The sequence below is a fragment of the Monomorium pharaonis genome, chromosome 8 (genome assembly GCF_013373865.1).
Source record: "Monomorium pharaonis isolate MP-MQ-018 chromosome 8, ASM1337386v2, whole genome shotgun sequence".
Lineage (NCBI taxonomy): Eukaryota > Metazoa > Arthropoda > Insecta > Hymenoptera > Formicidae > Monomorium > Monomorium pharaonis.
In genome coordinates, this window is record NC_050474.1 from 22,633,190 (window position 1) to 22,647,079 (window position 13,890).

The 13,890-nt window shown below is 39.3% G+C and overlaps 1 protein-coding gene across 3 annotated transcripts in view; it reads left to right on the top strand.

Moving 5' to 3' along the window:
• Window positions 1-13,890, top strand: part of LOC105839353 (Down syndrome cell adhesion molecule-like protein Dscam2) — a 146,516-nt gene that overhangs the window by 84,890 nt on the left and 47,736 nt on the right. For all 3 annotated transcript variants that reach the window (XM_036291265.1, XM_036291266.1, XM_012685613.3), the window contains exon 5: window positions 1,677-1,826. In XM_036291265.1, the coding sequence (XP_036147158.1) occupies window positions 1,677-1,826 (150 nt within the window). The remainder of the gene's footprint in view (window positions 1-1,676; window positions 1,827-13,890) is intronic.

Here is a 13,890-nt window from a genome sequence, read left to right on the forward strand (position 1 = left end):
TTTTTTATAATCATAATTTTTTTAAATAAAAATTTTTTTTAGTATTCTCTATGAAATTGTGTTATAAAATATAAATTGCATTGCGAATATAAAGCACTTTGTATGCGATTAATTAATGGTTTAACGGTATAACATTAAGAAAATGGTTATTCTATATTTCTAATATATTGTTTTTATACGTAAATTTTATGTCTAAAACGAGAATAATTTTATTCCGTGAATGTATGATAAACTTTTGTGTTTACTTTTATACATGTTTTTCAAATTATTGATATAAACAAGCTATTGACTACGTTTATATTTTGCCAATATGTATTCATATTTTACAAACATGTGCTATTTATTTATTAAATATGACGGACAACTGCATTAAGAGATGTAGATAGAAAGGAAGCGGGAGAAACAATATATTTCATTTTGCGTGCATTTATTTTGTGTACGCGATGTTTTAATTATTTATTTATTCTTGAAATATTCATTAATGCAGTAATACAAGAGATTATTCTATTTCTTTCACTGTTTTGAAAAAAAAAACACGAACGACTTACAATCTCTGCGTTAAAATTATTGATATTGAATGCAAATAAAATTATTAATAAATGGAAACTCGTAATCGAGTTTTTTTATAATTTCAATAGAAAATTTAATGCTGTTATACGCACTTAATAGAGAGAGAAATTAGAGTGCCTATTTAAAATCTCTTTAAATAATTTTTTCGAAGCTTCATCCTGGGGGATACGATGGAAGGCACGAGCGGAGCGCGTGCAACGAGGATCGTCAGTGGAATTCACTCGAGAGGCGTTAATCTTTTTTTTTTTTAGCAGGCACATGCACCGTTTTTAAGCCACCGAGTGTTCTAGCGGGCACGCTTCCGCCGCTCCAGCGGTTACGCTCGAATTTTTACGAGTATCGATTCTCACCCGCGCTGATACTTCTTCTTTTTGCGTTCCAGCGCGTCGAGCGTGGCCCTGCTGCTGATCGTTCGTTTTACACACAGGGACGCTTAAACGGAGGCTACCCCTTTATTACAGGAGATGTAGTCGCGTGAATTATTTTCTCCGTGGCTACTATTGTTTCTCGCGACGCAATTTTTATAACCGGCCGCTTCCGCGTGCGAAATTTGCCTGCGCACTTTTCCATTAAGGAAATTTCCATATTAATGGAAGTCCAACGAAGACGACAGGCGCGAATACAGGAGAGAGAATGAAAAAGAGCCTCGTCGAGTCAATGAAAAATGCGTCACACTGAGTGTTTCGTTGCATTGAGAGTTTACGTCGCACTTTAATACGAGAGTAGATTGAGATGAATTTGAAAATAATTTTTTCCTTACCGTTTCTGAATCTGCGAATGCCTGTTTCATTTTAAAATAAAATATGCACGTACTAATATAAAATTAATTTAATACAATATTTTAATCCAATTATACAAAATAATAGCGTTTTAATTTACAGTAGAATATTTTGCGGTAATTCTGTTTCATCCATTTAATTACAGATCTTGTATAAAATCATATAAAATGCAATTAATTATTTAATTCTTGTTTTATATTGTACTTTCATTTCACGTTTTTTTCACGAAGAGAAATTTTTTGAAATCGAAATTACCGACGAATGTTGTAAAACGTTCTGCGTTCTTTCGAGCGATATCACTGATATCGTTGCTGTTTCTGCCTGCAGGCGAGAAGCACCACATGCTGCCCACCGGAGAGCTGCTTATCTTCTCGGTGACTCCCGCCGATGCTCACTCGACCTACCGGTGCCGCACTGTACACCACGTCACCGGTGACACCGTGGAAAGTTCCTCGTACGCCAGGCTCGTAGTTACCGGTAAGTCCTCGTAGGACGTCCGTAAGTCCGTCAGCCCGGATCTCTTCGAGTGGAAGTCCGGGCATCTTCTCTCGATACCAAACGAGCTTCGAGATTGCCGTCAAGTTGAGAAAAGGAAGATTCGGAATTAATGATAAGCACGTAAAAGGCTATTTGAATAATGAGATTATTAATTGTGCAGTAATTAACGCGTCAAAAGATATAATAATAGCAATTTTCAGGAATACTTTGAGAAGTGGTGCCGATTAACTCTTTGAGAATGAGCTTTTTAACAAAGTAATTTATGAGAAATCTTGTTCTTTAAAGGTTTTCCAGATTCTTAAATTTGCTGAATTAGATCTTTTTTCAATTCCATCATATTGAATCTATTATTTACATTTTTTTTATTTTTGATACATTCGAATAGCGCCATTAAATTATTCTGGCCATAGGCCAAGTTTCATGAAATTCGAGCAAACAGTTAAAAAAATAAAAATCCAAACCGGCATATTCGTTCTCAAAGGGTTAAAAAAAATTTCAATATTGACCTCAATGAATCTTTCTTTTACTTTCACCCAGCAACACGATCTAGCTGCTATTCATTTTTGCACGAGCTTTTTTTCTATCTATATACAGTATATAATAGTTTTTTCATTCATAAAATTTAATATTTTGCAATATTTTTCTGCGTATTAATCGTAATATTTCAAATTGAATATTTTTCTCTCGAAAATACTCAAAAAGATATAAACGCGCGTCTTTCGCGGCGCAACCCAAACATGCATAAACATTTTCTCAGCGATCTCTTACATTTCACTAATCCCTTATGCCCGTTACATTTCACGTGGTCAGAGCAAAACGTTCTGGCGGCATAATTGTGATCCACTCTGTACGTGAGCGGCCGTTCATCCGTAGCGTTTCTCAGGGATGCCCAGTCGCGGGATATCCCCCGCGCATTTTATGCATCTACTTAACTAAACACGTTTGCATAACGGTTTTCTCTTTCTCTCTCACGCTTGTCCCTCCGCACAGAGCGAATCGTGATGCATTGTTGCACATTTCCCGCGCGCCGCCGACCTCCGGTAGTTCGGCCTTCTCTTCGGCCTCCGGTCGCACGTGGCGCTTTCTTCATGAATAAATCATGAGTGTCCGAAATGCTAATGGCCGAAATGTCCGCCGACGATATTTCTGCCGACCCGTTTGAGCCAAATGCACCGACGTCGTCGAAAATACGCTTGGTATTTGGAGGGACAAGGCTGCACCTATGCGATGTCGCACATGGACAGATTCGGGGAAATCGCCTAATTTCTCTGAATTTATTAGATATTCCTTTCATGAAAATATCTATTTTAATGCAAAAATCTCTTTGCTCTCTCAATTTATCTAAAAATTTTATCGTGAATCGCTCCTATTTAATAAATATTTTAATATTTAATGATTTGTTTATTATTTTATTCGTCTTTGCTATTTCTCGCAAGCTGAGAGGATTACTCAAATCATCGTTTGTATCTTGCTATTAGAAATAACACGAGAAAGGAATCTGTTTTAACAATATTTTGATTAATTTATACGATAAGAGTGACTCACGTTATCACTTATCTTCTTTATTCAGCCGAAGTCTGAAGCGCAAAGTCTGCGGTATACTGCGTTTATAGAAACCGGGGTGAAACGGCACAAAAGGTGTCTGACGATCTTGTCACGGGAAACTCGGTAATTTCGATCGGTGCTATAACGATCTCGTCACGAGAACTCGATAGTTTCACCTCATCCAGCGCCCCGTGGAGATACTGACTGATAAGACATAAAATAGGTCGAACGCAGATGAGAACTACGGGAACAATGGGAAGCTAATGATGAGAGTGCCGTCTTGTCTATTTCAGGCGCACGTGCTAAAGCCGATAAGATGGCAAAGAGAACGTCGGACGAGCATATTGTTCGCTTCCTATCGACATCACTCGCTGTTAAATTAACTCTTTGTGCGTTCATGAAGTTGAGAGGTATCACGGACACGAGTTGTAGAAAATTCCGGAAATGCGCAAAGTATTGCTAATTCTCTTTCGCTAAGCATACTTAGAGTTGAAGTACATTAAATGGTCCAATTAGCTCATTGTGATTTTATAAAATACGACAAATTACATGTCGCTGATTGAGAAGCGAAATTGATCGGATAACAGTTATTACAACAGAGAGATAAATATTAGGTTTATTTTTAATTCATTAGCGTGTCGTGAATCCGAAAATTCTCAAGTTAAGATAACCAGAGAGATAAGTTGATTATCCAGTAAGGTAATCTATTTTTTTATTTATGACAACCTTAATTTGAGAATTTTTGGACTTCCGGTTATTACTGTTATTTTAACTAAAAATGAACTAGTAGAGTATAAAGCGTAACTCGTTAACTTACGAAGTAGATTGAATATCAATTTTATAACACAAAATATTTTATAATAAAAGTTGTATTTAATATCGTTGATATCGTTTTTTAAATCACTTATTAAAATTAAATTACTATTCAAGCTAATAAATATTAATTTTATTATTAGCAAGCATTATTAAGAGTCATGTTTTTAAAAATACAATTTGACAAAAAAACAATTTTGTTTTGTTATTTTTAAGTGAAGATCTATAATACTGTTTTTTAGTAGTAAAATAATTTTGCTTTTAAAATAGTGTTTTATTTATAAAATATATTAATTTAAATTGATATTTGATTTCTAAAGTTTTGAAATGTAATAACCTTTTTATAAATAGAGGGATACCTATATATATTGTGTAATATAGAAAGATTGAACAATCAAGAACAAATCATACTTTCTACATCTTTTAGGAAATAAATTTTCCGTGGACGTATAAAAGCTGTCGATGAAAAATTGATGGCAAATCGACTTGGCTGCGACGAAAGAGCCTTAGCGTCTTAGCTTTGTCGAGTCAGTGAGTCTTGTTTTCGCGGTTCAGTGTCCTCCCACTTCTTTTTGTTATCACCTACACCGCCATTATCCGCCTCCGTATTTTTCGCGCGACCTCTCGCCGTTTCTCTTTTCCCCTCCGTTACTTTTTGTGCTAGCGACACGTCGGAGTTATAACACTTTGCCGTTGCATTTTAGAGAAGCGCAGCCTTTTAGGGGAAGCGCGGCGATATCCATTAAAAAAGGCTGGGAGGCAGCTGTGCACGAGAATCGCAGACCATTTAGAACTAAAATTTTTAAGACCACGCGGTAAGCGTCGTCTGTAATACGCCGTCGATCAATGCGACGTGATCGATATCTCTCCTCTCTCAATTTTTAAGCTTACCTTGCTTTTAAGAGCTGACGTTTCTCTATCGCGAAGGAAAATTAGCCCACGAGGACACATCTGAGAATGTTTGCGAGACGATTGTTTGTCAAACGGATGGGTGAAATTTAATATCCAGTCTTCGCCAACATCCGATACTTTACAATGCTTAGTACTTTCCGTCGCGTAGCTTTTTTGCCAAAGTGAACCAACGCACGGAAATATTTACTCTTCTTTGTCGAAGAATTTTCGCACGCAAAAGAATTTTATAAGCATGTCTGTCCGTGTCTCTCACAAGAAACTTAATTGCGTGAATTTATAAGTTTATTTAAAATTTATTTTACAGATTTTTTTCGGAAATGTGAGGTTTAATTTAATTTCTCCCTCTCTTTAGTGGCAAGACCTCGATATATTATACATGAAGAGAATTTTCCCGTTAAATTAATGTTTAATTTTCAGTTAACAAGATAATTTGACACACCGCCAACCGGAAAGAATACGTAACATCTAATTTAACACGATTCACGAAAATCTCATGTTAAAAAAGACACCACTTGGCACCCAGACATACATTAATTAAGATCGCTGGAATTTTTCCAATGCTCCCAGTTCGGCTTTCCAAGACCAAAAGCTTCCAAAAAACCGTACCAAACTTTTTTCCATCCTGAAAACGCATCGCGAGGACTGTCAGACTTACGAAGAACACTGAAAGTTAAATTTACGGTGAATTCTCATTAAGCAGACGAGGCGTGCGATCTCGTAATCGAGGAAGTGCAACGGAAGGTATCTAACTATCGACGATAATGTCAGAGCTAGATCTTCGCCGAAAGTTCGCCGGCAAGATAAAGCGAGAGTCATATCGAGATAGTCGACGGCTCCTTTATGGCCACGATTCACATCGCAGTGGTACAAGTCGAGGACAGGTCGGGCGTTAAACCGAGCGTTAAATTAGTTCGACGGCCGAATAGTTCCCGGTGAGTTTAGCATCTTTGTCGCCTTCGGTCGGCAAGGCGATCTCGTTCTCTCAAGGGCGTCTTTTTGCATCGATAGAGAGAGAGAGAGAGAGAGAGAGAGAGAGAGAGAGAGAAAGAGAAAGAACACGAGAGAGAACTTAGTACGCTGTGCGCCACGACGCCGAATCGACGCTTTCCTCCAACTTGGAGCTAGGAGACACCAGCCAAAATCCCGTGTGCAATTCACATTGCGGTCCCGAACAGTCCGCCGTCGGGTACGCGAAACTTGTGCGGTTCTCTTTTATTTACGACCCGGTTCCGTGCGGAATATTCGGAAAAATTTCGCGAGCCAAGTAAGCGCGTCGTGAACAGACGACGAGCTTCTGGAGCATAAGTTCTGTGATGAACAATGTTGGGATTCGAGCTTGATTTGAGAGAAAAACAGAAGAATTTATCAAGTCCTGCGATAACGCAATAAAAAACATACGTGCATTAAATAATATGTAACCAAGAGTAAAATAATCTAAAATATAATTTGTGTGTCTCTTTCTCTCTCTCTCTCTCTCTCTCTCTCTCTCTCTCTCTCTCTCTCTCTCTCTCTCTCTCTCTCTCTCATGAAAAATATGGTTTTATTAAAAATATTTTAATTAAGATATTTGTGCATTATATATTTTCACGTGTTAGCTGTCGCGCAATTCTAGGCAATCAAAAGTGGTTTGCATAAAACATATGTTATAATAACACAAACAAGACACACACGTACAGAGGCACCTATGGATTTTATACAATAAATTTAACATTTGTATAGTGAAACAATTTTGTTTATCGTTTGGAATCTAATTCGTTTAGATGCAAAATTTGACATTTTTGCAATTTTTTACGATGAATTCTGTAAATAACTTGTCGTTTTGACAAAACTCAAACATGCAATTAATCTCAGTTGAATGCATTTGGCAATTAGTATTAAAACTATACTCCAAACTGAAGTATCGATAATTCTCGTATGGCTTTAAACTCTGTCATCAAATTGTAAATTTTTGTTTGCATATTCCTGTATTCTTGTTATTATTTAAGTATTGTATAATCTATTTTAGCGTACGTAGCAAATTTTGAATTAGTTTTCTTAAGCAATAAATTTAAATTTGAATAATAATTAAGTACACGAATAAATAATTATTTAATTTAGTTGGATTTAATTTGATCGAAATCTTTATGAAAATTTTGTTTGAAAATAGCTTAGAAAATGCAAGTTAAAAATACATAGCAACATTTTGTAGTGATAAAAGTAGGCAATGTTGCGCGCATCATCCTTTTGCAAACTTATCTGGCTTTCAAATGGCTGAAAAACGTCTTTCTGAAGAGTTTTAATTAAATTTTTCTTCTTAAGCTCGCATATAATCCAACTGAGTTAAACGCTATTCAGAGAAATCTTCATTACATTCTATAGTAAGGACATTTCTTAAACGCTCTACCCCGCCCCTTTCCCTTTTTACAATTCGCTATCGCCGCGTTTTACAAACACAGCGTGGATGGGATACCGCTTCGCTTCGGCGTCCGTCTGTCTTCTTGTCCGTCCGTCTGTCGATGCGAATTCCACCGACTCGCGACTTCCTAACTTCCGGCTAATTAAACTTTCGTTGCTCGATATTAAATTCTGTCGATGTTGCTCTCGAAACGCGATGAATCGAGAGCGCAGTCTTTGCATCGTCCTCCTCTTCCTCCTTTCCCTCTTCCTTTTCTCACTCCTCTCGTTTCTCTATGCGAAAACGCATTTGAAAATTTATCCTCCCCTCAGCTTCCCGCGTCCTCCATTCCCCCGAGTCACCTCCAAACTTGCGAAAATCCGCGGAACAACTTGGGGGATGGGCTTTTATTGGACCTCCGCGGCTTCTCGCCGGTCAATGGCGGCGAGGTCGACGAGAAAGCAGGAGGGATAAAGCGACGAGGGCGAGAGGGAGAAGAGCCGTACCCAGCGGAGATCGCTTTATTGGCGGGGATGGCGGAAGAAACACGGCGAAAACGCTAAGTGCAACCCGTAGGCAGAGCCGGCGATGCAGCCGCGCGCGCTGTGTGCAGCAACGTCGGCAAGAAACAATGCAGCCGTCACAGCTCCGTACCCTTATCGAGCTACCGCCAACCATTTACTCCCCCGATATCTTTGGTAGATCTTCGCGTTGGTATACCGAGGCGGTAGTTTCCAGCAGCGCGGTTATACGGAATCCCGCACGACAACGTGCCGCCATCACACTGCAATAAAGTTCTCTTATTAAACTGTAAGGGAAATCTCGAATTTTTGCACGGAGTTAAAATTTCCGTTTTTCATACACTGCTTATGGCGTCTTTATCTGTTTGTAAAAAGTTTGATCAGATATTCAATTATGAATGCACCATACTTTACATTAAAAAGCGTGGAAAGGAGCCTTTGATCACATGGAACGCGATTTATTCCGATTTAAGGGAAAATATCAACGTTGTGTTTGACGTTCCCTGCCGCGTGTCTGTCGCTCATTTAAGCGCATTGGCAAGATCACGGCGGAGGATTTGACGGCGAAAGAGATAGATAGAGAGAGAGAGAGACAGAGAGAGTGAGAGAGAGAGAGAGAGCTTTCGCGAGCTTTACGTGTTCTGCCTTTTCTTCTCGTATTTACCTTTGCGTATTACACACGCGTGTACGTGCGACGACGTCGTCGTAAAGCCGACATAATTCAATGCAAACAGCAAGAGGCAGAAATGCTCGAAATACAACGCCGCGCGCGACGCTGAAGAGCGAAAGTATACGCGCGAGCAAACTCCATAAACGGCGGCAATTATTTTCGCAAACAACACAGCGCGCGGACTTGCGCGCGAATAGAAATAAAGGATGTAATTCTGGAAACGCTTGTTAAATTCGGTACGTTACTCTGCTTTACACGCGAGGGTAGGAGACTGGCGTTTTCTACATCTCCATTTAACTGTGATTTACTTTGTCTCTGTATTTTATTTTCCTCGGCCGTGGACACACCGGGGCATCGCGTTTATTCCGATCGCCCGTTCACTCAGCCGATTTCGCTAATCTGTAACCGCCGACTGCGTGTAACATACTCCGATAATTTTTCCGCTCAATTCTGTTATGGACAGCGGGACGCGGATCTCTCTTTTCCAGAATTATCGCGGATAAAGTAGTTCGCATTAACGAAACAAGTTTTGAGCCCTGCACGTTAAATTATATCGGTTTTTTCAGCGTAACGCCTCCCGTTTCGTGCGCCGGTACAATGGCGCCGCGGGGTCGAAGTCATAATTAAGTTTCTCTTTTTGTGTCCAGGGCAAGTTACTCGTTCCCGCTCTTTCGCGTAATATACGTCTAGAAATGAATTATCGGGTCATCGCCCATCCGGGCGCAATTTAATGCAAAGACAGCGCTGTCCCGCGGCTAACCAATTGCGGCGAAAAGATAATAATTTAATCGAGCAGGTAACGAGTGGTATTATTTCGCTCGGCCCCGTGAACCAACGATTAAAATTATTCGTTCGCTTTTACACGGGAAAATCCACTAGAATCCTCGCCCGAAAGGAATCCGAAACACTCGCCGATGAATTATCGCTCTGACGTCGACTTTTTAGTAAAATAATTTATCTGTGACGTAACGCGCGCAATGTACCGGCTTTGTCGACGCCCGGCTGTACAAATTTCCAGCGGGATGACATTTTTCACAGCCATAAATTGTTAATGGAATGGTGATTTTACTGCAAATATGCGTTAAAATATGCAAGTATAGTGCAAGTATAGTGGTGGACGAAAAAAACGATTATCGAACTGACAATTTGGAGCGTTCCACATGCCGCAAATATTATTTTTTACGCTTGAACTTTCAATATCTGATAGATTTTATAAAAAAATTATTAATATAGAAATCTTCGGAATACGAAGATCGTGGTGGGAATATTAATTGGATCAAAGCTTAATAAGCGCAGGAAAGTTTCGCTTTTATTCGTAAAGAGAAGATAATAGTGCGAGTCACGCGGCCTTTTCATATAGATAAGCAAATTTTGCGGGAGACTTTACGCATTAAAATTCGGTGGCTGCAAATGACTTTCGGTCGCAGCTCCGGCTAGCTCGAGTGGCTCTCCGGTATATAAATCGTCGTTATTATCTCTAGCAATATCGCGACGGCGACGCGCATACGTGCGCCTCCGGGCGCAAATTGCACGCGACGGGTATCGCGTCGTGACCCGAATTTCGAAGCAATCAGCGGGGTGACATTAAATTATATATGCGTAACCATGGACTGCGGAGCGAGCGGGACTTTGGTGGCGTAATACGGTTATGCCGATAATGCATGCGCGATTAATTCCATGAGTGTCCCTTATCCCTTATCTGCATAAATGATTAAACTAGCCTTAAGCCAAAATTACTTTAAAGATTTGAATCGTCGCCTGACGCTCCTCGGCGCTCTTGAAATTTGCAAGCGTCACCTGAGGCCATTTTGTACTATCTTAACTAAATTTCCAACTACGATCTTTGTTCCCAGCGCTGTGCTTGAAATTTACAGAAAAAAAAGCTCCGCGTTTCCTACTCGAGATTATTAGCTAAAATCATTTTGAATGAGTTTACAGTTTAATCAAAGTCATACGATTTTTTTATCCTCAAGGCGATGGCAAAGGTGAATCATTGCCTAACCCACGAAATAAAATTGGCGAGGAAAAACACGTAGAACGATCGCGACAGAGAAAAGACGGTGCGGTAAGTGCGTTCCATAATGCGCGATAAGAGACCTCGCACGGTTAATTAGTGTCAACTTTATTACGGCGGGGTCGTTTGTTCTGGGCAAATACACGAGCGCGAATCGGAGGAAGCAGGACTACCAACTCCATTTGAATTTCGCTTTGACGACGATACACACGCGCCGGGTGTATATTTAATAGAGTCTTAATTGGAGCCACCGGCTCGAAAGCTTTAATTGGACATCGCGTGCGACAAGAGAGAGAGAGAGAGAAAGAGAGAGAGCGCGCAGAATATACTAACCGTTCTGTGGTTTCTGCATACTCTCTCTCTCTTTCTCTCTCTCTCTCTCTCTCTCTCTCTCTCTCTCTCTCTCTCTCTCTCTCTCTCTCTCTCTCTCTTCATTTTACTCTTTTATCTATTAATCAAAGAAGGACACGATTTCTTTTTGATTCTAAATGAACGTAAAACTTGATTTTGCATAATAATAACTCAAAGATTTTTAAACGATTTTAATGCGATACCATTTAATCCACAAAATAGTGCTTCTGAAATAGATATTACTCCATATCCATCTGATTTATAATAGTTTTTGACCTTGTTTTTGCGTACATTGTTTTATCTATATAAATAAAAATGTAAATGTTTGTTCCTCATCTAAGATTTCCGTAAGTTTTTCACCGTTGCTTTGAAATTTTGACACAACGTTGCATTCGTAATCGGGAGTGTTCTTATGGGGTCTGATTTTGGAAATACCGTGTGTTTCAAAAATGATGGTCATAATTTAAGTGTAAAAAATAGTTTTTCATTAATATTATTGAAATTTTGACACATTGAGACGGGGAGAGACCGGGAGAGACGGGGAGAGATGGGGAAAGACGGGGAGAGACCGGAAGAGGCGAAGAATGTTTCTATTGTGTTTAAATTAAGGTAATAAGAAAAATAAAGATGGCTGTTATTTTATTGAAAAAAAAAAAGAACTTATTTAAAACAGTCTTTTGAATGGATTTCTAAATCCATGCATAAGAATAGAGAGCCACAGCAACGCGTGGCAGTGCATAGCTAGTTGTTTTATAAATTAAAAAATATAGAATTATAGTTTATATTTTTTAAATTATTAGAAAAAAATTCACACATTATTACCTTTATCATTAAATGGAATAACATACACTTACTCTGTTTAATTGTTTGCAACAGATCATTATGTTGTACATTTGTACTATAGTTTGAACAATTTTTTATTTTGATTATTATTTAAGTTTTTTTTAATTATAAAGTCTGCATTATATATATATATTTATTTTAATATACAATATATACATACATATTTTACAAAATATATTATTTGCAATCTTATTGATGTTTCAATTTGATTGCCAAATTAAAATCATTCAGAAATAAATGCGTCAAGTGACTTTGTCGTTATATCGTTTGCGAAATTATGCATGACTTGACATCGCTCTTCGACATTTACATGTCGTGTATGCTAGAGTGTGTCATTAATCGACATTTGTTGATGAACTTTGGTAATGGAGAGTTCGGAATAAAATTCGCTTTTATAAAATTGCCGAATCATGTTGCAATCGCAATTCTTTTTGTTCGGCGTTAACGAGAATGCTGACGTTGAAGTGTAAGGTGCGTTTTGCACGCCATATAATAAAAAGTTCTTGACATGTTGACGTTTGCACCAGTCGATGTGGCGTTTTGCTGTCATGTACGCCAAAGACTAAAACTTTTCGAGATTTCAGTCATGCTGAAAATTCATGTTAAACATTTTCAGCGATCACAATCGAAGGGATCATGTTCTTAAAAGAGAAAAACGTATACGAGAAATGCGATATATGTTAATTATAATACAAAAATAATACTTTTTACTTGTCTCTCTTTTCCAAAGTATTTGCATGTTACAATTGTATTCCGTACAAAAGCTATCGAGCACTCTAAAGGTATATATTAAAGCAAGGAGAATACTCTCTGCATTTACTCTCGGAATTTTCGAGGATTTGTCAGTGAACTTTCATCGCTGGACGCGTGCAACAAATGCAGTTGTGACACTTGCAACAGCGCGCCTCGAGGTCATATTTTTTTGTTTGCACGAGCGACAACGACGACGACGACGACGACGGCGACGACGATGTTGACGTCGAGGGGCGTAAGTCGGGATGTAAATGGCGTAAAAACTTTTCGACGTGCATATGCACGAAACGACGGTGCACCGAACGAGGATATGAACAAGGGTGTGGTGGCGGTGGCGTTGTGCAGGAATATGGCAACTGGAATTGCACAATGCTATGGAGAGAACAGGAGGCAAGAGAAACAGAGAGAGACGTAGAGAGAGAACGTAAACGTGAGAGAGAAGGGGACATTGAATTGGAGAGGGTGTGTGTACCAAAGAGAGCGAGAGGGAGAAAGAGAGACAAGGGCTGCAAGATCGAGCGAGACAAGTCGCGGGGACGAGAGCGAGAGCGAGATAGAGGTACTGCGACGATCAATACGCCATCAGCTTAAATTACAATAATAACGCCGGCCAGACAAAGCGCCATTATAAAATAGTGCGGCCGTAAAAGGCCGCGGCGTCGCGCTGTCCGAGACCGATCCAGGGATAAACCCTCGTCTCGAGGAGGGTGGAGAGGGGGAGGGAGGGAAACGCTTAATCGTTGCTAAAAGGAGAAATAAAACGCTCGTAATTCGGCGGGCTGTACCACTTACCAACCTTCTCCGTGTTCTCGCGAGGACGCTCGTTTCCTCGTCGCCGTCATTGCTTCTCTTCGTCTGGGACGTCAGTAAATTTAACCCCTCCGCGGCTGAACAGAATTGGCTCCGACGTTTTCATTAACTTGACGAAGCTTTTATTGATTCTATAATATTAACCGCGATAAAACTGCGCGTCCTGAAATTTACACATGAATTTCACTGAATACGACGCGTGCATGCTGCTACCACGTGAAATAGAGGGGATTTACATTCATTTCCTGAATGTCTCTTTTTCCACGCATTTTCGAGGGAGCGCGCCGGATTTGTTTATTAAATCGCTTTTACAATCGTTGAGGATAATACAGGTAAAGAAAAAAGTGTAGAATAATGTGCGACAAGTCTAGATATTTTAATTTTTAACTTTTTTGTATCAGCGTACCTTAATTCTTTAACAATGTTGCATATTTGCA